This window comes from Plodia interpunctella, chromosome 5 (assembly GCF_027563975.2).
Source record: "Plodia interpunctella isolate USDA-ARS_2022_Savannah chromosome 5, ilPloInte3.2, whole genome shotgun sequence".
Classification (NCBI taxonomy): domain Eukaryota; kingdom Metazoa; phylum Arthropoda; class Insecta; order Lepidoptera; family Pyralidae; genus Plodia; species Plodia interpunctella.
In genome coordinates this window covers 4,491,725-4,519,649 of record NC_071298.1, presented here as the reverse complement: position 1 = coordinate 4,519,649, position 27,925 = coordinate 4,491,725, and the positions used below count along the sequence as shown (strand labels likewise).

Sequence of the window (27,925 nt, the reverse complement as noted above, 5' to 3'; positions counted from 1 at the left end):
GATCATTTAGTAATGATCTAAGATTGTCGCTAATAGGCAACGTGGTTTCGTAGCCGCGAATGCAGCGAACTCGCAAGGATGAGTAAGAAAGAGAGAGACTTTTAAGTGGCATGCAAAACGTGTCATTTTTACATTATTAGTAAACATTATGACTTGTGTTACCCGCGACTTATGTTATTTATGTTTTTATGTTTAATACTTTTTTAATGGTTTTTCATTGCAGTTTTACATGAAACTGATTTCTATACGTATAGATTAATACAAGTAATTATAAAGTGAATATTTTAAAGGTTTCCTTTACAATTTTACACGGACAAGCCCATTACATGAATACATTAATTTGTACTCAAGAATAAGTTAAGTATATTGTAGACAACAGTGTCTTTAAACAGTTTATATGTAGAGTTCCAACGGGATTTATTAAGGTTGATTTGTATATACTTAGTTACAATCTGTAGTTTGACTTTCATATTTTACAAATAATTAATATTTGCTTGTTAGTAGGTATTTCATTTGATGTTTTCTGAAATATCACATATACTGATGTTAATAATTTAGAAAATTCCATTATATGTTTATTCCAATAAAGTCGAATGGTTGAACATGTAAATCTCTATTACTATGATTTAACTACCTAACTAGAACTTTGAACTATAAATAAATAGGTCGTAGTCTAGGATGAAAATGATTTATCTATTATAATTAATGATCATAATATTAGAGGAAGTACGAAATGTTTGGGCATGTAATGAGAAGGGAAGAGAAGACTCACGTGACAAAAAGGTGATGGAATGTGAATAGATAGAGGAAGAGAAAGACCGAAGAAAAGTTGGAAGAAGAGTTCCAGAAATTATTAGTGGCCCGTCCCGGCTTCGCTCGGGTAAATTCATAATAAATTATTATACCCCTAAAGTTTCCTCAGGAATCTCTCGAGAAAACCGCATGAAAATCCGTGCAGTAGTTTTATCGCGAACAGACAGACGGACGCGGTAGAGGACTTTGTTTTATAATATGTAAGGATTTAAAAAAAAATATGGTAAAAGGTGTGGTAGGAAATAGACAGTTGTGGAAGGAAAAGACATTTTACATACAATCACGAGAAAGATTATTTATATACTAATAGGAGATATATGATGATAATCCCACGGGAGAGCAGCCGCTGGGTATTGCTAGCATTTTATAAGCGTTGTAAATCTGTAGGAAGAGAGCAGGATGGGCATTACCTCAAAGTACTATACATACCTACATTGTTTAACAATAACAAGGAAAAGTTTTTAAATATTATTAATAACTTTATAGAGATAAGATTCATTATTGAAATATTCTATAATGATTGTTGAACGATTGTTGATCATGAGGTTAAAAGCTTTCAAAATCAAAATTTGGTACTTTCCTGTTATTATTAAATATTCCATTACGTAAGTAAGTAATCATTACTTCCTTAATTATTTAAATGAAAATTTAATGAGGTGAATCATCATTTAATTTATGAGCAAGTTTCCCTCAGCTGTAGTTATCTACATTGTATGTATTGATGAATTGCGTAACTAGCTATAGGGTATTCAACTGCATTAGTTCCGGTCGAGGGCGTCCCTGACTGCAGCGGGCAGGACGCCGCCGCCGGCGTCGGGACCGCGTTTTTCCACGATTCACTTTTGAAACTTTCTAACCCTGTGCCAGCGCAGCGGCAGGGAGGGGCGCGCGCGGGTGCCAGAGAGAGGGTACCGACCTCATTGTCCATTGCCACTCCTCCCGCCGAGGCGGCAGGCCATTTTTATTAAAAATACTTCCGAGTACCACGACGCGCGCGGATTTTTCGTTCGCATCCTGAAAATTTTAGTGCATTTTATTTTTGGACCCAAATCTTTTAGGAAGTGGACGATCAATAAAAAAAAATAATTTAACAAATTAACCATTTTAATAGTTCAAGAAACTGTGATTGAGAAGTGAATTCTTGAATTGTAAAAAAATACAAGTGCGCCCCGCGTTCTATTTTCCGTGCTGGCTCGGGTGGATTCGGTTGCGAAAAGTGGAGGCGCTCGGCCATCTCCGGCTGCGCTCGAGGCCGCGCCGAGCAGGGCGTCCTACCAACCCCGCCCGTGAGCAACAGAGACGAAACACGTTGCTGACTTGGCGACAACAAGAATGGATTGATGTTTTCACGTGGAAAACTCATCCCTTCAACATATCCATGTCAAGGTAGGTTAATCTAAAATGCAACGCCTGCATAACAATAGAAATATGTAAGTAGTACCTACCGTTGAAATCTAGTCCTCAAAGTAATCATTAGATTGCAGCGGGAAACCAGAAATCTGAAGGATTTATTCTCTTTTCAGGATTTTGTATTATTTGTAGCTAAAAATAATATAATTATCTAGAAAATTCAGATAGATATATAGATAAATTCAGGTTAGGTACCTACTTAGGTAGGTACCTACCAAATAACTGAACAGTTTTCAGTAGGTAGGTACTATACCGATTTCACCCCCATATGATATAGATTTGTCTGCAATATCAACTAGATTAGATAATTTTAGTCGAATGGAGCGATACTGAATCACATTAAAATTATCTCGTGGCGTGTTCGATTCGCGAGTCTATTGCACCCCGTCATCGTAGCCCGTAGGAAAATGCAGCACCCGCCACTACTTGGGCGATCTCTTGTCTATAAATGCAAATCAATAAATTTCAATAAATCAATATTTTACCGTGCACCCTGCGCTGAATATATCCGCTGCCGCCATTTCGATGATGACGGCGTATTTTTTGTGCGAGATATTCGAGTCGCGGAGCGAGTCGGCCCGTGGCGCGGGGTTGCGGGCGGCCGTCACGTCAGTCAGTCGTCGGGTGAGCGGGGTGCGACGCAAACGCGAACACGGACTATGGCGGAAGGGCTGATCCTCATTCCCATAAAAGGGTCGAGTTGATTGTGTGCAGATACGTGTGGTATGTTCTTTTATGTTAGTGCAGTGATATAATTACACAGAAACCGTGCTTATCTTGACGTATCGGCCGAATTAATGTGGATATCGTCGGTAATAATGCCATTGTGATGACGTAATGTAACGCGCTCGACTGGGTGCGTAGTAATAATTCGAGCGCCCGTTTATGCCGCGATAACGTTGTGGTCAGCATTCAGCACCTGTGGATGTCCAATGAATAATGTGTTTCTACGTTTTAAATATTATTCTGATTGATTCCAATCGGATTCCAATTGGAATAATAGCAACGTCATTTTATAGATATCATAGATTTTCAGTATGATTGACAGTGTTTATTTTTTATTTCGTGGGGAGTGAAGTTTGTGACGTAGCTAAATGCGAATGCAAACCTACCGCTTACACTTACATAGGATGTTTTTTTTCTGCAGTGCGCTGCGCTGCGCTCGTTCGCTGCACGGACTTGCCTCCCGTTGCCGCTAGAGGCGCCCTCGATTTTTTAACCTTGAATAAATTAGGTAGGTAGTTATGTACTGGATTCATTCACGAAATAGTAAAAATATATACATAACTACCTAATGTCTCTATAATAAAGATACTTCGTACCAGATAAACTTTGATAATGATGTTTATTTTTGTATAGTTACACCTTTTAGATTCCTAGTTACAGTTATAGGTAATTTTCATTAACTTTTATGATGTTTGTAGATAGGTAGGTAGGTGCAATATACCTATAGTGAATTTATATGACTTATATACTTTAAATATTTTTGAGGTGGCGCAATTTCAGAAACTTCTGAAAAACCCTTATATTTTAAAACAAATAATATAGTTATCTATAAAAAAAACAAGTTGTATGAATAAAGTGTTAAAGGTACAGTTAGTAGTAGGCATTAACATGTTGAAAAATAATTGTTATTCGACAATTTGGACATGAACATTCCTACTTATGAATGTACTTCCTATACCTAGGAATGTTCCCTACATGGTACATCCTTAAAAATCATTTGAAGATGCCTAAACATTTATTATTACACATTTAATATTTGAGCTTATTTTTTGGATATAACTATGTAAACGATTGATTTTTACTACAATAGGTACCTATTTCAATTTTAGCAAAAATCAATCGTTTAAAAGCTATGCAATGAGTTTAAAGCTACCTATGTTGTGTGTTAAGGTAGGTTGTTACTATTCGAATGGATGATGCCAATTGATACCTAAATAGAGTTCGGATAACTACCTGGATAAACATTATTTAGGTACCTAAACTTGATTTTTTTGGCAAACATTATGGAAACAGATTCTTAGAATTTCTTTAATTAAAAATCAACTAATCTAAAGTACCTATCATTTGGAAATAGAAATAAATTTATTCATAACAAACTAATATACATCACAGGAAATGAACAAATGTTAATATTACATAGGTATATTAAATATGCTACAAAAGGGTATCCCTCAGCTTGTGCCATGACGAAGAGCCATGACGCTGATTTTCAATGATACCAAACAAGATGGCACTACCAGAAAAGAGTTTGCAAGATAAATCCGCAAAACTTATACAATTATATTATAAAAATAACAATGTCAAGATGGATGAACATTATTAATGACTGGGAGGAAATAAACAACAAAAATAACTACCTATAACTACAATATTTATCCATACAAAATTTCTCCCATTCAAATATCTCAATAAGGTCAAAAGTCAGTGGCAAAGAAAAGCATAAGATACTTATTTCAATCAAATATCTAAACAATAACTATCCCGAAACCTATTAACAATATAATTTGTGTCAAATTGGATCTATTAAATAAATCTCATTCCATAGTCATATAAATCGCGGATATTTTTATAAAAAAGTTTCATATTAGCCAATATCTGAACTGTGAAGTAAAAAATATCCTAATATATATTTGTCCGTGAATAATATGTAGTGCAATATTGTTTTTTTTAATCTATTTTTTCTAGTGAACTTCCAATGCAAATACAATAATAAAATTTAAGATTTTTTGCAATATTATCGTAATAAATACCAATCAATGTTTTCCAACGATGAACACTGCAAAGTAAATTATTAGATTTATTTCCTTTGACATTTAAGCCGTTAAATAAAAGAAAACCAGAGATACCTGATGAGTTCTGAATTCTAATTTTAATTTGCCCTTTATAGGTATGTTTAACGTAAACGTTCAAGATATTTAACGTGGAATAAAACACACACGACTTTGTATGCGAGTAGTTTGCTATTGCCTTCTTAAAGATGATTATAACAATCACAGTAAAAAGCGAAGAGCAATCGAAAGATTTAATTCGTGAATCGCGTGAATAACCTCCGAGGATCCTTTCGTGACAGAAAATCGCTAACTAGTCGCTATCGACCATCGTAACTATAATCACATGGAGTAATCAATTAAGAAGATATGAAAGCGGAGAAATCATAAGAACCCCAACTTTCTGATTGAACATGGAAATACAAAGATAATAATCTGAATAACGCCCATATTACTTATTAGTTCACGTTCCAATCTCTTTAAATAATAACTTCATTAGGGTACTTAGTCAAATAGAATTTCTTGTTTAATGAAATTATTATATATTACGGAGGACAAAAATATCAAAAGTATTTGAATTTACATTACGATTTACGTACATTACGATTTACGTACATTACGATTTACATGTGGTGCAAAATTTCACACCTTAGGACATAATAAACCATAGGAACACAAGACAAAAATCGATTACTCTATATAAAGACCTTATTATTGATTAATAATATTCAATCAGTATGCATGGACGAATATAGCGTTTAATTTTAACGTTTAAGAAGAAAAATACAGCTGGTCCGTCTGGTCTTATAAATCTTTTTGTATTTACTAGATGCATCCTACCTTTCCCTTATCCTGATATCCTCCCTATTTGTAATTATTTCCTAAATAGATTTCGTTTTGCTCATTTCAGGTCCCGCGCCCGTCACACATACTGCACGGCACTATGAAACATACAAATTGAAAATGGCTTTTAAAAAGTAAACATTATCTATTGTTGACGTTTTATTGTATTGTTCATGGAACACGAGAGAATACTTATGTATACATTGAGAAATTGTTGGTATATTAGCTTTTAAGCCAGGACTGGTAATCATATCTTCCAAAGAAGGAATAATAAGAGATAGAAAATGGCGACGCAACGATTTTGTTTGAGGTGGAACAACCACCAATCGAATATGCTTTCTGTGTTCGATCAGCTGCTACATGCTGAGACGTTCACAGATGTGACGTTGGCTGTAGACGGCCAGCTACTTAAAGCACACAAAATGGTCTTATCGGCTTGCAGCCCGTATTTTCAGGCTTTATTTGTTAATCATCAGGAAAAACATCCTATCGTTATATTGAAGGATGTACCTTATGCAGACATGAAGTCTTTATTAGACTTTATGTACAGAGGAGAAGTAAGCGTGGATCAGGAGAGGTTAACAGCATTTCTAAAAGTAGCTGAAAGCCTAAGGATAAAGGGCCTAACAGAGGTGAACGAGGAGAAGTGCGACATTCCAGCTCTCACTAACTCCTTGATACAGCAACAGTCTGGCGGTGCGACACAAACCCCACCTCCTCAGTTACACAGAATACATCCCTATATGCACCAGAAACGGCCAGCGTCTGGAATGCCTACGGGTGGAGCGCCTCCGAATTTATTAATGCCACTATTGGGCAATGCATTAATGCAACCGAAAAGAAAACGAGGTCGGCCTAGAAAATTAAGTGGAAGCTCGAGTGACGCATTAAACACGGCAGCCAGCCCCCCAGGAGAGTTTATTCCGGAATCAGCATCCCATGCAACTTCTAATAGAGCTGGCGATCAATTAATTCGAGGATCACCAGAAATGCTTGAAGTAAAAATGTCTATGGATGGTTTCGGTGCAGAAGACGGCACTACTTCTGGAGGAGAAGAAGGAAGTGAAGCACTTCTGATTGATGAAGGCGACGACGCGCAGTCAACTGAAGCCCCAACCGGGAAAGACTCGGAATCTGCAGGTACGTTCTTATACTTAGTCACTTTTCGTAATTTTATTACAGAGATTTCTTTATTGATTTTCAGATTTAAGGCTTAAAATATTCTATTACTTTTATGAACAATTTATTTATTTGTAAATTAATTAAACGAGATGTACAAAAAATTTGATGCGGCTATAAGGATTTAAGAGATGATTTTAAATATTTGCTTATCTTTGTAAATATATATTAATCTTCCTTTCCATCATTCTAACACGGTTTTATAACAGTCAAAAATTGAGACGTTTTATAGATAAATATAAGGGAAAAGCTAATGGGACATAAGCTTTGATGTTAGGAAATTGTTGATATCAGTGTAAAGTGAAGTGCGTATTTTGAATACCTACTTTATAATAATTTAAAGTTTATTCAAAAGGGGTAAGTGATGATCTATCAAGTTATTTTGATATAATCGAGTAATGATGCTTATTATTTCTTCTATAAATCAAAGATTTAACTATTGCTTGCTTTTCTGCTTTTGGGGAGAGCTATTAGAGGAATGGCCAGGGGCAAATTCGGTGTGGTATTTATGGTTTCAGTGATTACCTACTTCTTTAAATTAAACTTCCTTATCAAATATAACGTATTAAAAATGAGAAAAGGGAAAACAAACAAGGCTTATTCCCAATAGCTTTCCTTGACTAAAGCAATTGGAAATATTATAGTAATTAAATATTCGTTAAAATATTTAGAAACAAATCTTATTCAAACACTAAAATATTTCCAATAATAATAAAACTATTCAATAAAGATTAAAACCACTTCGTCTACTGAGACCTGAAATTTAATATTTCAGATCCTGATAAAGTGCCCAAAGAGGAACCTCAGCAAAATTATACCACAAACGGACCTGTGTTATCTATTGAAAACGGATCAATTAAACAAGAGCCTGCCACTGATGCTAACGACGGTTACAATGAGCCCATCGAATACAAGTACAACCCTGATAGGAGCCGTGAAAATTCCAACTCTCGAGACGGTTCCGTAAAAGATGCGGATGACAAAAACAGACTAGGTCGTAACTTAAAGCCAAAGAATAGCAAAAAATTACTACCCCAAATGTCAAAAGTAAGAGCCCGAAACTTATTCAATCAACTCTCTGGGCTTTCCAATCTAAACCCTGCTCTCAACACGTTCGACAAATTTCCTCCAGAAACTATTTTAATGCCAGCTCTTGCCACCCAATTGTTTGCAGCTGAGTTAGAGCAAAATAATCTCAATATGGCTAATAATGACGTGTCCGATTTATCACAAACTAATTGGGAACAGCGCATATTTCCTTCACCAATCAGGAAAAATAATATTGGTAGTCTCGGAAACTATCATGAAGAGACTAACGAGTCTGTACGAGACTACTGCATAAAGGAGGGCGAGAACGTGTTCAGGTGTAAGATTTGCGCGCGCGTTTATACTCACATCAGCAATTTCTGTCGCCACTACGTCACGTCTCATAAGAAAGACGTGAAAGTTTTCCCGTGTCCCATTTGCTTCAAAGAGTTTACTCGTAAAGATAATATGATTGCACATTTGAAGATCATACACAAAAATCAACCGAATACAAACGAGCAAATGGCTAAACAAGAGTCTTAAATTAATTTTGTAGGCAAGTGACAAAAGTAATAAAGATCTGATTACTAAGTAGTAGAAACCACCTTTTGCTAAAAATATATATAATAATGGATAAAACTTAGGCTGCGATTGAATAAGTATTCGGGCTCCTAGTTTCTCGAGTATATCTTTATCAATAAGTTTGTTGATATTATACGATGTCGTTTGTTGTTATATTTATCTATTTATTTATGTTGTTCCATTTTTCTCAGAGTGCTGACTGCAAAGATATTTATTTATGATTTTCCTATAATTTACTTGTTATTTTGCACTTACTTGTTACTTAATTTTATTACTTACAAAATTTTCAGGGTACAAAATAATTACTCATAGTGATCGTTATAACAAATTATGAATATTCGATCACTCTATGCTAAATAGTGCATACAATTCTCATTGAACTGAATTAGTTAGTAATAAGTTAGTAGTAAATATAAAATTAACAATGGCATAGTTATGTAGGGAAGCGAGTTTTGTGGCAGATCGGGAAGTGGGTTCTCTGTCTCAATTCCTGTCATCATAATCACCTTTCATAAGTTCCTTTTATAAAATTATCTAAATAAGATTTTCAAAATACCTCTAATCAAATAATAATAAATGATATCGGTATCGAGTCTATTACATTATCGAATGTATAACATGTCATACCATCACCTATCATCTGGCTGTCTCACATATGACCAACACCATCTGGAAAAAGAAAAAATAACACTCAATTACACCGTAATGTTTGATATCGACGTGAATATCCAACTTTTAAATGAACTGAAGGACCTCTTAGGTACGTACTTGCACTAGATATACAGTAATTAATGAGGCTAATGTTATGAGACTATCTGAGATCCCCGATTCCCTCCACAGCGATGTACGGCTATGAAAGAGGCTTCATAAAAACAGTTCACATATGCTCCCCGCAATGCCATTGTGTAGTGGTGTAAAATGCATTTTCATTTAACTTGCCTTATTAGTGATCTTAGTTGTAAATGATTTTGACTTCTTCGAAGTAAAACTCAACACAGGCTATGATTTAATTTATAGAATTTGTTAAGATTAATTTAAAATATTTTATTGATGTTGAAATATTTGGTTGTAAATGTTATGCTTAACATACAGATATCTATTAACTACACATTTAATTGTGAACGAAGCAATTTTTTTAAATAGTTTATAGAAATCGCATCAGAAAATTATAATAATAGTTAAACATTCAGTTCCTGAACACAGCCCCAGTCACTGTGACAGCTAACTATCATTTAGATAAATCGAATTAAATATTTCAATTCCTATCGTGTAGTAAATTAGGTGAATATTTCTTTAGCATATTGATAACGTCGAATCTGCTGAGTATGTCAAAGACAATATAACAAATATTATATATTATGTAGGTAATTATAAATGTAATATATATTACTTTCGTAGCCCTTAACACTATCAATTACTAGCGCTTCGGTTGTATTATTATAATACTATTAATTTCATGTTTACAACGCACGGCATCACCGATAAAGTGTGTATTGTGTCACCTTCTTACTGAAAGTTGGCCAAAAATTTTATTCTCTGACGAAATATTATTCTAACTATGCTTGACGCCTACTCTTTGATCAATATTCGTGTTTATACCTCTGATAATATCTGTTATGTATATATTATATTATGTTATTTATACAAATGATATTTCGTTTCAAAAATTTATATATGTAGCTTACATAAAACAACTTCGTCAGAGAGAAAATTAAATCTTGCGATATTTCGTAGCGAATACCAGCTATTTATCCATTCAATAGTTTAAATACTTATATAGTTTAAATACCTTGTCGATAGCATGTGCTGTGCAGTTTGGCATTGTATAACTACCACATACTGCAAATATTTTTGCAGACTTTTGCCCATCTACTATATTTTTTGTAGCAGAAATTGTACAGAAAAGTACCAATGTAATCAAATGTTATATAAATGTTGACAGTTATTTTTAATATATGAATAAATGAAGCAAGCAACACAGCGGTGTTGTCGAAGTGATCATAGCAAGGTGCTTTGATAAGAGGTTTATAAATAACAGGAATCATGAGATGATTTGTAAAATTCTATTTTAGTAGGAATCAAAACGCCTTACTTACTAAATAAGGAATGGTACTTACTTATTAATTTAGAAAAATTAGAGGCAAAGAGTAGTCTTCCATGTAATGATAGTCACGTTTTCTTGTTCAAATCCGGAAGATAATCTTCAACTATTTTACTATTATCTCCGTAAACTAATTTACTTGGTAGTAGTATTTATTACATTGTTGACCCTATAACCAAAACTTTCCAATGTAAAAAATGTAGGTCCAGGGAACGCTTGCCTATTAGTGTGCCTTTACTTGTATAAATATAAGTTAAATATTTATCGACTATTAGGGAAATAAGAAATTTCAAAGAATGTTATGTACCTATTATTTATTTTCATTAACAGAGTTTACATCTACTTTAAGAAGCTTCCTTAGAAGTTTAGACCTTTTAGGCCCTAGTAGTTAAAAATATAAAATTAATATATTATCATCTCATGTTTCCCATTCTACTTGGAAAAGAGAAACAACTTTTATGATATAAAATAAAATTATAAAAATTATACGTGCTTTCGAGGCGTTTTGAGTCTTGATAAATCAATATTAAGACTGTTTAAATTCATATAAACGAATTTATTGTACCTACTTTTCATAAAATTTATATGAAATATACCTTGAAAATTGATAGGTACTTAAATGGGAAAATTTAGACTTAATTAAGGTGAGGCTATTATTGGAAATAAAATAAATCTCTTACATATTTTTAGTCAATTTAGCCAGTGCCTAAGCTAACTCATTCGAAGTTAATTTTTACTTAAATATTTCTACAATGACACTAGATAACTTTTTTGTTGTACGCTTTGTATCGTTTGACTATCGTTGTTTTCTTATATCTTACAAAATTGTATTAAATATGAACCCATTTATTGTTTATTGAAATGTTATATCATCAATTGGTGCTAAATTAAACTTAAGAATGTCACATTTAATGTGGCATGAGGATTGTCCCTAAAAATACAAAATATATATTATTGTTGATAGGTATTGTTACGTTGAACATAATTTATGAGGTATGGGAAATACCTGACCATCGTATGAAATATTAATGTCATTTTAAAAAAGGTACATATTTAAAACCGTGTAATTCAACTCAAAAGGTACTTATTCTTTATACTTATTGTAAAACATGATGACCTAAACAATTGGTGTTTGGACATAAAATATAAAAAACAAAGATGTTACGGTTGGTTTCAAATATTTATTTACTTGAATTTAAAAGAAACTATTGTATATGTTAATATAGCTCTGAATATGTATATATAATATATCGAGAATTTTCATAATATTCGAACGAATTACGTTTATCACAACTTTTACAAAATCAAATTGTTTTAAGTGGATGTGTCTGTTTATATATTTATAAAATACAAAGTAAATATTATTATAAAAGAGTATACTTTTGTTTCAAACCAAATTCTATGAAAAACAATATTTTGATGGTGTTGAATCTTACTGGAATTTATTTTTGTATGATAACAAGTTATTTTGCCACAAAGATGTCTAATACTATTATTTAATTAAATGACACATCCTGATGAATTTATACATACTTAAATATACGGCTACCATTATTAGAAGAGGAGAAAAATGTTAAATTTTCTACTTTGTTCGCAAGCAGATTAGAAAATATTAAATGTAATTTATTCAACTCATAGATTTCTGAATTATTGCAGATAGATCTATTTTAAGTAATATGGATTAACTTCACACAAAGTAAATAGTCTTTAGCCAAATGTTAATAAACTCCATATTTTTGTTATTTGCACTTAGACAATAGCAAAGTAAAGAGTAAATTTAGATACATTTAGAAGTGGAAATCACTTGACATAGCAGATTTGTTAATGACAGAAATACATTGGTATACAATAAGGTGTTAATTACTATTTTTAGAATCTTTAAAGAAATTAATAAAAGTTACATCAAAACAAAAAAAAATCTTATCAATTCCTGTTATTATTTCGTTTTGTTATTAATTTAATTTACACCTTTTTATTTATTATGACGTCGACAAAGTATGTGATCTTAGAATGTCTTTTCATCTGTTTTTTTTATGTTATACTTACTATTGATAAGTACTTATCGTTGTATATTTTTCTCTATTGATACTTTACTGGTACCATTTAAAAATTTACAAAAAAAAATCGAAATTTTGTTATCAAAATATCTTGCCGTAGTTTTGAAGTCGAGAGTAAATATGATGGTGACACGTGGCTAATGTTAAGCTGAAAGTGAACTAGTGATATTTATAGCAACGACTTCAAATGCTTAATTTTAAATATTTTCGGTTAAATTAAATAGACATAAATGTAATTTATAATATTAGCAAAGTAACAACACGGGTTATTAGTAAAAAAAAGTAGATTAAAGGTTAAGTTATTTATAATATTTTAGAAATAAATAGTGTTGTTAACACAGGAGTGAATTTTCTAAACTTTAGAATTTAGTCACAGAGAGAGGACTGAGCAGGTATGTGTACTTTTCTCACATTTGTAGAGATGTGTGGTTAGAGCTAGACATGTTTGATATGCTTTCTATGTTGCTCAAAATGATGCTATGCAGATCAGGACTTTTTGTTCAGTACAAATTGTTGCTTTTTATTTATGATTTAACTTATTTGCGATGACAGAAAGTGTGTACAATCAACAGTTTTTAACATCCCGGATATTTTTTCTCTTTATGTTGGAGGCAGCTACTAACGGTCTCATTATCTCTTAGTAACGCAATTTTGTAACTCTTTCAACTTTGAAACCCACCTTATGTGATCTTAAGAACTAAGTTAACTGAAGCGTTATTTTTATAATTATGTACCTACTACTTAACTTGCCGAAATAGTTCCAAATGCAAACACTTGAGTCCTATTATATCATAGTGAAATCTGTTCTTTTTTGTTATATTATTTTTTAATTTATTATTAAATTAATAAATTATAATTACTTTTAATAATTTAGTTAAGCAATATGTATATGGTTCAAACTCTTTAGTCGGATCTTAAACACGACTTTGTGTTATTATTTTAATTTGAAGAGCATCTACTTTTTATGATGTTACTTTTAATACAGTTTCAAAACTGACGAATGATGTTAGTTGATTAGATTCCAATCTTAATAATTTATTTGTTTTGATTTTCTTTTGTTTCTAGTTTTAAATATAGAGGATTATTTGCTTGGACGAGTTTGATACGGCGGCTGTCTCATAGAAATTATTTGAAGTCTAATGGTGTAATCGCTCACCCATGGTGCTATTGTTATGTTCAAATCTTGAACTTACCCGATATGGACTACAATAAATAAATTAATACCTACCTTCTGTTTGTGGTATTAAATGAGACATGCCCTTGAAACTGGTCTATCAAGTAATCCCACCATTCGTGGATTTTTTAATCATGGTGTAATCAATTTCGTCATTCGATTTGAACAAATAAAGGTTAATATATTTTCTTTGTCTACTTTTATTTTTTACCCGCCTTTACCTTATGTTATTTTTCTTTATTTGACACGTTGGCTAGTTTTATTTGTTGTTGTCGTAGACTTGCAAATTGTTACATTTTTAAATAGGAAAATATTATTGTTTTCTCTCTCCCTGAGAATTATTAATGAATATTTAATGTTAAACAAGTGTGGTTTTAGACCTATTTGAGATAAGTTATTAAAGAAAATAAACGATATCGTATTAAATATTTGTTACTTTTAGTAAGTAAAAAAGCATATACTTACATCTCAGAGAAAGAGAAATTGATATTACATCAGAATTATTATTCATTTAAAGTGTCAATTTCTTACAGGACGTGGCACACCAGACTTTGAAAATACCAAGTATGCACAGTCTCCCACCAACGACGGACATGGCAAGGTTCGTGGGCACCCGTCCATGCAGGCCTCCACCTCTAGTGAATACCAAACTGACTCGTTGAACAATAATACGACAGGAAACCAAATGCAAAGGCCAGTGTCGCGAAGACGGATAAGAAGAAGAGCGAACTCCGCGTCCAACGACCCCGCGGAACAACTCACAGAAATGTCAGTGAGAGGCCTCAATCTATTCAGATACGCGTCAGTCAATGAAGGAGTATACCAGTGCACAGAATGCGCAAAGGAAAATATACAGAAAACTTTCAAAAACAAATATTCATTCCAGAGGCACGCGTTCCTCTATCATGAAGGCCAGCAACGGAAGGTTTTCCCCTGTCCGGTTTGCTGCAAAGAATTCTCTAGGCCCGACAAAATGAAAAACCACATGAAAACCACGCACGACTGTTACGTACCGAAAGATTGTGTGTATCCTCCTAATGCGTTTTTTATGCTACCCGGTATAGATGGCCAGTTACCCCCTGGGATGAAAATGGAATCTATGGGCGCAGGCTCTCCCCACGGGTCCACGCCCTCGCACTCCTCGCCTGACCCTACACAAGTCTGAGTGAACTACTATTTTGGCACAAGTATTATTGATTCCACGTATACTTTTGTTAAGGACATAGAAAATAGTGCCTTACAAACGTCTAAAATTACCTTTTCCTACATTATAGCTAGTTTATATTTAGAGTTTTTGTAGACCCCGTTACTATCGGTATAAATTAAATAGTATTTGTTCTATTTTTGGAATAAATTTTCACTTTTATATTCTACTTACATATATGTATTTTCCAAATACTGTTATGCATTTAATATCTAATGTTTGTTACATATTAAATATTATAATGTTGTTTAAAAAGTTAGTATGGTTGTGCAGATATTAGACAATAATATACAATTTATCGAGGCCAGTTGCGCAATACATTAATTACAGCGTTTAAATTTAATTATTATATTGAATATTTAGCGTTAACGGGTGCTGTACAAGTCTGAAACGTGCCTTCCATATGTACATTTCTAATTAATTAAACATTATACTATCTCGGAAGCGTTGTTGCCGTATATTCTAATGGTACAATTTTCCACTTGCCTCATTTAATATGCAAGATACAAACCAAAGAATATTTCTTTTTTTTTTCATTCACCATTTATTTTTAAAATACTGTAGAAGTCTGTCTCTTTTGTTATATCAATATATGTAATGGCAACAACTTTTTTTATTTTAGCTTTCAACATAATACAGAATTATATTCCGCATGACATAAAATATATTAAATATCTTCTACTCGTTTTCCAAAATGTTGTATAGTTTTCTAGATGTTTTATCATTAGTTATTTCAGTCGTTGGAGGGTACTGTCAATGTAATGGAGATCCTATACTATTCTTTAAAATTGATCGTGAGAAACATAGCTAGAGGTCAAATGTTTAAACCTTAATAGTGCCATAGCACCTTTAATTTTGTATAATATGTATTATTTCCATCTCGTAATAAAGTTTGTAGGATATATTTAGTTTGTATGGAAGTGTTTAGGATACCTAATACCGGAAACAAAATCAGCAGTTCTTCCATTGATAAGGAATAAATATTTTAGAATATGACTAATCTCTGCATAAAAATCTAGCCACGAGACCATTTCACATATAGTTTATAATCTCAAGTTTGGGGTTAGGTAATAGTTTTTTTGATATACATATTTACAGTATCTATAAAACCTAAATATTCGAGCAATAAAAGTTTTGTCCGCATTATTATTCATAAATTACTACCGCTATCTTTTGAAGTAGTGTAGTAGAAGTGAAGTAAAAAAAAATATTGTTACCCCCGTCTGTTTAGGTACCACAGACTTATATATTAACCACAAGTTAGGTACCTACTACTAAAAAAGAGCTACTAATCTTGGTATGTATATTCATTGAAATATACATTTAAAAAATCAATATAATTTACTTACAATTTTATTAATCAATTTGCAACGTGCCAGTGCCAATATATTAACCTTAATATAAAGTGTATATTTCAAAGAAATTACTGAGACAAGATTAAATATTACATACTGTGTATTTTTTACAATACCAATTTTTTTTTTTACTACATGTAGGTAATCCATAGCACGATGTATAATATAAACATGATGTCGTGCCATAAAACATCAGATCTAAAATTGAATTTCTGCTAATGATATGTCATAATTGGTCAATTGAGACAAATGCTTTTTAAAATATTTTGTTACTAGTATATACATATTAAAGCACTTTTATCTAAATATTATTGAGGCACTATTATGACGTTAGCAGAATCGACACCCCTGAGTTGCTACTTGTAGTTGTCACATAACACATAGAAGTGAATCGTCTCGTGCAAAAGATTTAGTATAAGTTCACATTAGGACGATTGCTACTAATATCCACGTTATGTTAAGTTCGTGTTTGGTATATATAAGCATATAATAGTGATTTAATTTTTTAGTGTCAAAAGTTTAAGTAGTAAACTTAAGTGTAGTTAAAACTACACTAAAGTTTACTATCATATCTTCTTACTTAAAAGATTATTATATTGTTCATAAATTGTGTTTTTGTATTTTAAAATTTAACGCACAATGTTTGGTAAGGTTATGTTAAGTTTTATTATTAAGAATCTGTTAGATCACATTCATGTAGATATGTTAGTTGAAGGCGTATTACTTGAATCTTCTTAGGTTTGAAGAATCGCCAAAAAGGTATTAGCAATTTCGGTGTGATTTATGTTTAGATAGTACGTCAGAGCCAGTCACTCGCACAAGTTATTATATTTGACCATTTTGCCTATGCCTATTTTTTTCATCTTATAAGATTTTTCTTTCCGTGTCTAGGGAATAGAGTATCCGGACATCCTAATAATATGATTTACGGAGTGGAATAATGTTATATTTCTGTTTTTTTTTCTCTTTTTCTTTTGTAGTATTTTATTTTGTGATATTAGTGCTAACTAAGTTGGCGGTCATGTTCATTGTTGAGTTATTGTAATTCTTACCTACTTCTCCTTCGTATCACGTGCTGCAAGGCAGCGTATATTCTAATTAAACGTGTAAAATATCTTTTACATTACTTAGTATTATGAAATTTTTCATTTTAAGTCCGATAATATTATCGCGTGTTTTAAGTATGCGTAAATAACATATTTTATCAATTTTTTACTTGATACATCTAAGTGCAATGTTTATTTTCTTTTCATTAATATATTTTAATTTTATTATTTATCAACGTCCATTCCACTGACGCAATTAAAAAAAATATTTGGTGACCAACTTAAGAAAGTTTGAACCCGTTGCCATTACTTTTGAGAACATTGCACATTTCACAAAAATATCTACCAATAATTTAATGTTTGTTTTATTTTCTTAGAAGATAATGTTTATAATACTGACACATTTTATACATTTAAATTCCTGAAAATTATTTACTTTTAAGGATTTAAATATTTGTTTCTTCGACACATAATTTGCCTTATATTATTAGGTTTAAACATGGAATTAGTAGGTACTCCGTACCGTACAATTTACAAACTTACTAAATCCATGGGTTTAAATTAAAAACGCATTATTGTCAACAGACTATTGACACAATAAGTTAGGTTATTTAGATTTTCAAGTGCAATTTTAAGCAAATGTTGATTTTTTTTTCTATATTCTATTACAGCATAGTTTACTTTCATTAAAAATATGGAAATGGCTATTAAATACCACCAATATCTTGCAAGTCAATTATAGACCTATGTTTCGCTTGCATCGTTTATATACGTAGAACATTTTATATATATTATTGAAAAGTTTTATTTGAACGTTCTATCTCAATATTTTATATAAGTAGTGTAGACATGTATTGATATGTGACTGCTTAGATATAAATATAACGTTTATATACAGTTGAAACAGGAGCCATAATAAAGCACTGAATAAATTACTATTTGGCTTTATTTCCATAAATCTTAACGTAAATATAAAATACCTTTTAGATATTTGGATAGTTATATCATAACAGTTATTAACAAATTTACTACCACAGTCTAACTGTTATATTATTAAGTTATAAGTTTCTAATTATCTTTGAAAACATCAAAGCTTTAACATAAATTCATGTGAACAATACAAAAGTTTATTTTTATTGTACTAAAATAGATGTATTTTAAAAAGATCTTACCATCGTATAAAATAAATTAATGTGAAAATATGTACGCAAGTAATAATTGAAATAAAATTAAATACAAAATAATTATCTGTTTGTTTTTATTAAGATTATTTAATTTTGGCGCCAAAGCGATAATGGTTTATATCTGATATTAACTTTCAGATTTTCATTACACCTATGAAGACGATGGTGACGGCAATTTACCCATAATAACGCTAGAAGTTTTATCAGATGCTTCGAGCATGGATTATATACAGACAACAAGCGAAATGTTAACCGATCCAGATACTGCAGGAAACACATCAGGCATGCATTTTCTTACAGAAACTGTTAATACTGAAGTGGTGCAAAAAATGGATAGTGATAAGGAAGAATTGAAAGAAGTTCCTAAAGCAAGGACTGATTTGTTGGAATACATGACGAGGAATGATGGCAGTGTTATTTGTAAGTTATGTGGGGAGATCCTGCAGAGTCGAACACATTGGTATAGGCATAAGTACAAACTTCACGTCGGCCATCCACTGAATCCCTCCCCTCTTTTCCAATGCGAGCAATGCCTTGTGTACTTTAAAAGCAGGAAAGGTAATTTGCATCTGAATATTTTTAGGTGTTAGTGTGTAGTAGTGTTTGTTCACTTGTAGATTTAATAGTTTCAATTTATATTACAATGAGTTGGAGAAGTAGTAGTTGTATTAAAAATATTTTAATTATTTTCAAGACCAAGGGCCCAATTCTCGCGCAACCGAAGTAATTATTTTTCTTTCATCTATCAGTTTTCTTCAATTTTTTCTGAAGGTTTACAAAAAATCACCGCCAATAAATTGAGTGAACGCATTGATCGATTGAAATTTTGGTTTGTAAATTTTCTTAAAACCATCGTAAAAGATTGGAGAAAATAACGGTTGTGTGAAATCGTCCCCGGCCCCTAGCATCGTAGCGATAGTTACTACAATATTCCAAAAGTAATTGGTTCGTAGCACTTTTCGTAGCAAACGAGCTGTTCGTAGCACCACCGTAGGCGTCGTAGCGTAGATGTGCTGTATTTATTGTGTATTTTTGCAAAAACATCGATTCTTAAATATTTATATCATTTGACAATTAAGTAACTAACTAAAGTAATTTACAGAGATTAGATATGTTTTTTAATATAGATCCAATATCCCAAAGATAATTACTATAATAGTGAAACGAATTCGTGCAAGTTGTATAAATGTGTAAATTCAAAAATAAGGTACCTATTGTTAGTGGGTAAGCACATAATATGCATAACCTTTGTTAGTTCGTGTAAGTACGTACCTTATTACTGTTATATGCATACAGGTTACATCGGACATTTGGCTAGTAGGCATAGTGAAGTCCTGGGAGACTCCAGTCCCGTGTTGACAAATTCACAAGCGGAGGCACTATCTAAAGAAATGGCTCCTACAACCCCAGCTCCTCCCGAACTCAAAGAGGACCCGGACCCAGAACTGTCGATACCAAAAACCAGTGTGCCAAATTATCAGACTAATACCAAACCGGCCAAAACCACAGAGACGAAAAAATCTTATAGAGGGCAAAGAGGTTAGTTTTACGTGCTGTGTTTTTTTTCTATTAACCTGTCACGTTGACGGCTAAACCACTGGACCGATTTAAATGAATAGTGGAATTTGGTTAAAGACCCACAATAAAACATACAATCTAAAACCCAAATAAAACATATACGTAGATAAATTTAATGAATGCCTACTAAACTCGCTAGTTACTTTACAGATCAATCAAATATGACGGAGGACCAGAGATCGAAAGAAGAGAAACTGATAGCGGACATCATAGACAGAGTGCGACGGGAGTGTGAGGCGCAGGGCTCCGGAGGCTCCACCAGGAAAGGGTACTCCCGCCGCACCACTGTCATGCACACATAAATCTATCTCCAAAGTTTAGACTACTCTCTTTCTCTCTCATCTGAGCGCGCTTCCGATTTCATTGAGGCGCCCCGAATCCCAACAAATTTAATAAACCTTTAAATTTAGAATATTCGACTGCGATATTACAACCGGCCATTGCTGTTATTGCTTAATAACTACAGTCCCTTAGTCGCCTCGTACGACATCCATGGGGAGAGTGGTCCTATTCTCAAGCTTGAACCGGACGCCGGACAGTCGAGGCACGGTGTAGACTATTGAAGTTCCTCTTTGTCGGCTTGCTAGCGCTAGATTTAGCCGATGCCTTACTTCTAAATTAAATCTAACTACCTACTTCCGTTGAAAACAAATTTGAAGTATATTATTACGTTTTACTCTCAATTCCTACTAAAACTACAAAATATAATAGTAGTCTACTTACACCTAGCATATGTCGTCCCGTGGTCGCCCGGGTCCTATAAGTAGTTATATAAGAATTAGTTATAACAATACCTCACACATCAAAAATATTTGACATGATCATTAACTTTATGTAGATGATTAGGAATCATACCTACCACAGATCTACAGATCAATCAGTCTTAAGGCTGTATGATCTGCGACACATACAAGACATAGAAAACACTTAGAACAGTCTGGCTTTCATGGCAATTGATGATGGTGGCATAGGGCCTTAACAGAAATGAAAATCAATCACTATACAGAGGCCAGTATCCATGGCCAGCTTATATCATAAGGTGGCCAGTTACATACATTACAGTATAAATACATAGTAGGTACTTTTTGCCCATACTACTATATAAAGAGTTTATTCGCAGAAAATATAACAGACGATGTTTCAATAGGGATTTATTATATTTATCGATACCACTATTCATATTACTATACTATTTAATGGTGTTTGTCGATTAACAGTGTTGTGCTATTTACCTTCTGGTTTAAATAAAAATTCCTAATTTTTTATAAAAATCTTGAGCGCACAAAGCCTCGATACTATTTTTTTTTAAATTCATTATATGGCCTACTCTAGTGGTCTCTTAGTAGATAATGTGCTCATAAATTCGTGCCAATTTTGTAAATAAAAAACATACCTATGTACTTAGGTAGAATAATCGTACTTTCTAGCTGAGTGAAAATGTATTAAAATATAATTTTGGTCCCATTTGTTTATATTTTTAAGAAAATAAAATAATATCATTTTATATTTTTTATTACACTGCACAGATGTGAGTTGGCTGATCAGCTGATCGGACTTTGTATTTTATGTTGTAGTTAGTTTGACTGTTTTATTTTTATTATTATTTTAAAACTTGTTGTCGGAAATTTGTGCAGTGAATAAAAATTACCTGCATACATATGTGGTTTGGGTGGGTACATTGTGGTTGGTGTGGGTGGCTTTTTACAACAAAGTTTCATATCAGCATTGATGGAACAAAGAAATCTATAGCAAAAACAGTCTTTACATTACAAAAAAAATATTTTGCTTTAACATGCAAATTGACCGATCAATAATTGATCAATATTTATTTTTAATAGTATTTATTTATCGTGTACTGAGCATAATGCGTAATTATAGTTGGTGTTTAAAATGCCACCCAAGTAGTTTTAAATATTTGATATCTATAATAATACTGAAAGGTTTACTACTTTACGAATACTTCTTTTTATAAGTAAAAGCACATACCTACTCAATATTACATTACAGCTAGATACTGAGTTCATAAATTTTGAATTTTGTGGACTTTGTACATACTTTGTGCCAAAGATTTATCTAACTTAAGGTGCCAAAATTTGTCCAGAATGTAAATATAAATAAGTGAAAGTTTTAAAATTAATTCCAAATTATTTACCTATATACTTACTAATATGGTTTCCTAAATTCTTATCCACGATTATTTATAATGAGAGACCTAGCACAGTTCAGAGATATCAAGGTTTTAATTAAGTTGCTTTAATGGTTTCCACAGATATGCCTTCTAAGTTATTTAAATGTTTAGCCTTAATTTTAATGGTTTTAACATAATACCCACTATTCCGAATATCTCTACTAATTATCCCGTTAGCCCCACGCTAATATAAGGGAACATCAGTACTTAGAAGCAGGCGCACTAATGATTATCAACATCTAAGATAGATTTTTAACTTTCCGGAGTTCCAAAGACTAACCCTCTCGTTTTTCGAATAAATAAAAATATCGTTTTTCGAATAAATAAAAATAAATAATAACAACTTAATACCGCTATGTCCAAGTTGGAATTGATGACTTTAAACCGTGGCATACACTCTTTCAATCTCAACAACTCTCTCTTCAACTCTTTCAAGTAGGTAGATCTCTACAAAACATCTATTGATAAATAAAACCGCGATTTTTAATTTCGGTGCAGCTTGACGAACAAGTTGCATTATAGTAGTCTATTTAGATTTTTGAATATGGAACTAACAAAGGAGTCTTATGTCTTAGTATTTTTTTAAATCTAAGCAAGATTGCTAAGATTTTTTAACATTGTTGTTTAGAAAGGCACAAGACTCATTCATTTTAGTTGTTTTTTTTCTATAGCTACAGACCTTTTTTTGGGGCCGAATTATTTATACTAGGAATTCAATTTTTACAGTTTATTTCCCTTCCTTAATCGGAAAGTTAGGTACTTTCTTAAGTTTTTCCTTAACATATCTAGGTACCTACACTTGTCAGAGTTTATATTATGAGAAATGAAAACTATTTTCGTCCTTATTGCACTTTAGACTATTTGACACTGGCTGTACTTACTTTTGTTTTATGATTGTATTCTTTTTAGTATTAAAACTCGTCTGTGGAATCCTTTAACTTAAGATAGATATTAAGCAGATATTATACCTGTACATAACTATTTTTGGAAAAATATCTCGTTAGTTTGGTTTTAATTTTTAGTAGGTACATTTTTTACTGTTTAAATTGTTATTTATTGAATTACTTACCTATGTTGAAATGTTTTTATAAGGTGATGGTTAAGTATGTATCCCTGTTTTAGTTTCTTTAGCACGAGAAGTGAGACTGGCAATTTATATAGGTTAGAAATAATGTAAAAGAAAGAAAATATATAACATAATTTTTCTTCCACCCAATACATTTTCAAAACAGACGCGCTACGATTAATTTTTACGATTAATTACCCAGATTTTTAGGGCCATTTTCACCGGTTGCTACAAGTGTTGGATACGGCTAACTGGCCAATCACGTCAGTCAGATTTATCTAGCAGATTAGTTTATCTGTCAGATTACAACATTATATTTTATTAGAAAGTGGTGAAAAGGGCCCTTAATCTCGTATCTCTTTTTATTAATATGTCTCTGTAAACCCAAATTAAACGTTAATTCGTATTAGATTAAAATATGTGTCAAATTTGTAAAATAATATTTACCTATACGAAAACTGTGATGAATGTGGCTCAGAAATAAAATATCAATAAATAATATCTGCGTTTCATTTAGATTTAGAACCTACCTAGGTATCGTAATTTATATCTCAATGATGAAATAGTGGGCAGGTACTACCTATTATTAGTAAGTACTTATCCGGTTTAATAAGTAAGTAGGTATAGTACCTACCTACCTACATTGTTCGCCGAGAAAAGAAAGTCACAGATTCTAACGACGGTGTAGGTATGTTGAGGGTCGCAGACACACGAGTTGTGAATCGAACTTTCGAGAGTGCTATATACGACACCTGCCTAAGACGATACCTAACAAAATAATAGAAATACCTACCTGCAATTTCTAATACATAGGTACTATCTCCCTCACAGGACAGGCTCTGTTCTACTTTTTGAAGTTTAGGTACCTAAGTACATACTCCCGCTGTCACATATGAATGCACCGTTTCAATAAAAAAAAACTTAAAACGATTTTTTTATATATCCCGAAAGAATAGGACATATTACGCAAAGCTCAGTGCAGATGGCGCTACTGGCACAACTAAGGTACATAAACATTGCCAATGGAGGCAAAAAGCGCCAATTTTCTATATTGTTACAGATTTACGACCAAAAATATCTTCTACGCAATCGTGGTGCGAGTTTAAAGGAAAAAGGAAGGATTTAATGGATTATCCTGATAATAATAACACTATTTTAGGTTATGTTCTGCATTATTTGGTCAACTGTGGTCATAAACTGATTTTGATTGAAACTCTTACCTGTATCAAGTCCATATTTTAATAAGTCTTCATGTGTGAAGTGTTCCGAGCTTCTTTTCGACCGTTTACTGGCTCGAACATTTTACAGCGTGAGGCGTATCCCATAGTTTTCGTAGTTTATTTTTCTTATGGAAAACGATTTTTCCCAATATTTCGGCACCCGATGCTACATTGATGTATATTTTCACAAACGAATGCTTGCTTACATAATGAAAGGAATAATAAAATACTCTAAAATAAACGTTTTTTTAATCGACATAGCAAAAAGCGGCAAAGCTTTTATGTACCTAACATACAGTGTTGTACTCTGGCGGGATAAATGTGCAGTAATAGTCCATTGTATGGTACCATTCTAAAGACCGCAGGATGGACGGAGAAATTATTTTTCTCATTGGATAGGTATGTACCTATTTAAAAAAATTAACAAAATACTTATCTCGCTCGATGTGATTGACAATGCGACTGCCAGCCAGCGGCGTCACGTCATTGTCAAAAAATTGACAAAGATTCTTTACCCAATCAAATCAATCAATCTTTGCCCGGCCTTTTAATTTTACTTACACATTTCATTATAAATAGAAAGTAAGTACTCTGTGCTTACACACAAGATCTACTCAATATTTTTAATGTTTATTTTAATTTCAATAAAGTAAATAACCAAATGCCTCAAACATTCCAAGTTTTAAGATGTTACAAATGTTCTATTTTTCAGGTAAGTAAATTTTTACCACAGTAAATAATACGAACAAAAGTTGATAGCTAACTGGTAAAGATTTGCTATCATTTAACTAAAAGTTCTTGCTTAAATTGTAAAATAAATATTAATTGAACGACGCAGTTCTAAACCGTTCCAATAATAATAATTTTTTATCTCAGCAAAAAAATAAATAATTATAGTAAATACAAGTAACTATGTACGTATAGTATTTAATTAGTAAAAAACCTTTTTTAGCGCAATTTTTTTAGAAGTTGTAGGCGGCCGCTCAATTCACAGAATTACTGAGAATTATCTATGTATTTACCTAATAATTAACAGTAATTCATGGGTATTTAATTTTATTAGGTACATCAAGTGAAAAAATCAAACAAGTACGAGTGTAAATTGTGTGGTGAAAAGCAGTCGATCAAACGACACTATGGACTTGGGTCTGGCAAGGAATGCAGACTTCATGTCCAGAAACTCAATGGGATTAGAGGAAACATCGACGACTTAGACAACTCACTGGCTTCTGATGATGAAAATTGTGAAGAAGTCAAAAATATTAACCAAAATGATGATGTTGTAAATTCGAAAAAAGAAAGCAAATGGATGGAATATCTTGATAAAACCGAAATTGACACATGTGAATCTAACAATAATATGTATTTTAATAATACAGAAGTAGTTTTAGAAATGCGATCAAAGCAACGTAAGTTTACTAGAAATAAAAGTAGATCTTCATATAAATTCAAAGACCAGGAAGATGTATTACAAAGAGAATCAATTGAAGACACAATTATAGAATATCAGCCCAATGATACTTCAGATATCAGTAATAAATTGCAATTGGGGATAACCTCCACTAGTAAACAAATGGTAAGAAAAACATTTATTCCACCTTCATGTAGCAAAATTTCTAAATGGGCTAACTACATTGATGATGCAAAAAATGTTGATGAGGGGGGAGCCAGTGCGGATATGGAAAGAAAAAATTTAGTAATTTCAAATAATGTGCTTTTTAACAGTGAACTTACTGATAAGGAAACAAATGATTCACAAATAAATTTATCTATGAACAATCCTTCTAGAAACAATAATATTATACAGTCAAAAAATAATCATCAATTTAATTCATTGTCAATCAGAAAAACCATTGCTAAAAATCCAACACAGAAATTGTTTTCATTATGTAATGACAATGATTTGGATAACATACTAGACATTTAGATATAGTGTTGATAGGTACAGTGAAAACATATTTTTTTTTTAATAAAAATAAATAAACATATTTGAATAATTTTATTATTACAACCAGTACACATATTCATCATCACAATGGCAACAGTTTAATATCACTTTTATAACTTCTACAAGATAAATAGTATGCTATTGATTACTTTTTAACCTAGCCAGATAATAAAAAAAAATATGCTTTAAAAGTGCAGATGCTCTTTTTTCAGTTGAATTAAAAAAAGATTTTTTAGAATACATTGATGTAAGTAAATCATAACTTAATCTTTGGAATAATGGAGTGATCAGTCAAATGAACCCTAATTAAGTAGATAATATTTTTTTCTCTGGCTAAGTTAAATATACATTACATTCTTCAACATTAAACTCCAAGGGATACACTCTATGAGACTTTATACATGATTCTTTAATTAAAAAAAATTAAAGCTAGACTGTTTTTACAAGTAGCATAATACACAAATATTTAGAATTAGGAAGTTTCGTAGTAACTGGGACAGAAAAAGAAAAAAAATACTTCATACACATGTACAGTACATGTACATTTTACATAGTTACATACAAAAAGTTTCAATAACATTTCTTAACTGAACTGTTGATAAATATTATAAAGCTTTATGCTTACGGCAGTGATATTATAGTAAAATACATAAATAAATAGTTACAAGACATATAGATTTTCGAAATATAAGAACAATATGAAGATAATCCTTATCTCAATACTCTAACGTGTACAGTACATAAGTATTTATTTAGCTTTGAAACGGGAAGCCCTACAGTTCGATGCATATTTAAAATTATTTTACACTACTCAGCGTATCCCGTCCTGTCTACTAATCATGTATACCACTCAAATCTCCAAATAATGCAATCTTGAGCTGCCTTCGAATACATTTGTTCAACAGCTACTCACAAATTTGACTAGAATGCCATCATGTGTCGCCGTCGGTGTAGCTCCCTTGCTCTCGCGTATCGGCGTCCGTAGCTGTTCCATCTCCCTACCCTGTAAACAAATTAAATGAAATAATTTATTAAAATAAATATAAGAAAAAGAAAAATATTATTTTAAAGTTAAAAAAAAATGTTTTCCGAAATATTTCAATTAATGATTATAAAAATTTGGTTTGCAAATTATTAAAATGGACTGGCTAGTTTAACAAAATATTTCTTCCGTATG

At 32.0% G+C, this 27,925-nt stretch overlaps 3 protein-coding genes across 9 annotated transcripts in view; 2 read left to right on the top strand and 1 right to left on the bottom strand.

Moving 5' to 3' along the window:
• The first annotated feature begins 1,749 nt into the window (after positions 1-1,749).
• On the top strand, positions 1,750-24,079 carry LOC128670342 (protein tramtrack, alpha isoform). 7 transcript variants are annotated; one of them, XM_053745924.1, is made up of 6 exons: positions 2,817-2,946; positions 3,371-3,457; positions 5,908-6,980; positions 18,887-19,306; positions 20,045-20,287; positions 20,477-24,079. In XM_053745924.1, exons 3-6 carry the CDS (start codon positions 6,125-6,127, stop codon positions 20,626-20,628), a joined length of 1,671 nt encoding a protein of 556 aa, XP_053601899.1. In that variant the 5' UTR covers positions 2,817-2,946; positions 3,371-3,457; positions 5,908-6,124; the 3' UTR covers positions 20,629-24,079. The 7 variants fall into 7 exon arrangements, with proteins under 7 accessions (XP_053601898.1, XP_053601902.1, XP_053601897.1 ...); XM_053745923.2 differs by lacking the exons at positions 2,817-2,946; positions 3,371-3,457 and adding an exon at positions 1,750-2,199; XM_053745922.1 differs by lacking the exon at positions 3,371-3,457 and having other exon boundaries at positions 2,790-2,946.
• A 1,241-nt stretch (positions 24,080-25,320) lies between these two features.
• On the top strand, positions 25,321-26,788 carry LOC128669892 (uncharacterized protein). The gene is made up of 2 exons (XM_053745112.2): positions 25,321-25,512; positions 25,864-26,788. The coding sequence occupies exons 1-2, from the start codon at positions 25,462-25,464 to the stop codon at positions 26,725-26,727; spliced, it is 915 nt and encodes a 304-aa protein (XP_053601087.1). The 5' UTR covers positions 25,321-25,461; the 3' UTR covers positions 26,728-26,788.
• Sulf1 (Sulfated) overlaps positions 26,785-27,925 on the bottom strand; it is a 58,259-nt gene continuing 57,118 nt past the window's right edge. The window contains exon 17 of the mRNA XM_053745111.2: positions 26,785-27,751. Coding sequence (XP_053601086.1) covers positions 27,670-27,751 — 82 coding nt within the window. The 3' untranslated portion in view covers positions 26,785-27,669. The remainder of the gene's footprint in view (positions 27,752-27,925) is intronic.

What these genes read in the sequence shown, in the direction of transcription:
- LOC128670342 (XM_053745923.2), top strand. Translation starts at nt 6,125, where the DNA reads ATGGCGACGCAACGATTTTGTTTGAGGTGGAACAACCACCAATCGAAT. An exon ending in GAAAGACTCGGAATCTGCAG is followed by an intron (nt 6,981 to 18,886) that starts GTACGTTCTTAT and finishes ATTAACTTTCAG; the next exon opens with ATTTTCATTACACCTATGAA. An exon ending in GTACTTTAAAAGCAGGAAAG is followed by an intron (nt 19,307 to 20,044) that starts GTAATTTGCATC and finishes ATATGCATACAG; the next exon opens with GTTACATCGGACATTTGGCT.
- LOC128669892 (XM_053745112.2), top strand. Translation starts at nt 25,462, where the DNA reads ATGCCTCAAACATTCCAAGTTTTAAGATGTTACAAATGTTCTATTTTT. An exon ending in ACAAATGTTCTATTTTTCAG is followed by an intron (nt 25,513 to 25,863) that starts GTAAGTAAATTT and finishes TAATTTTATTAG; the next exon opens with GTACATCAAGTGAAAAAATC.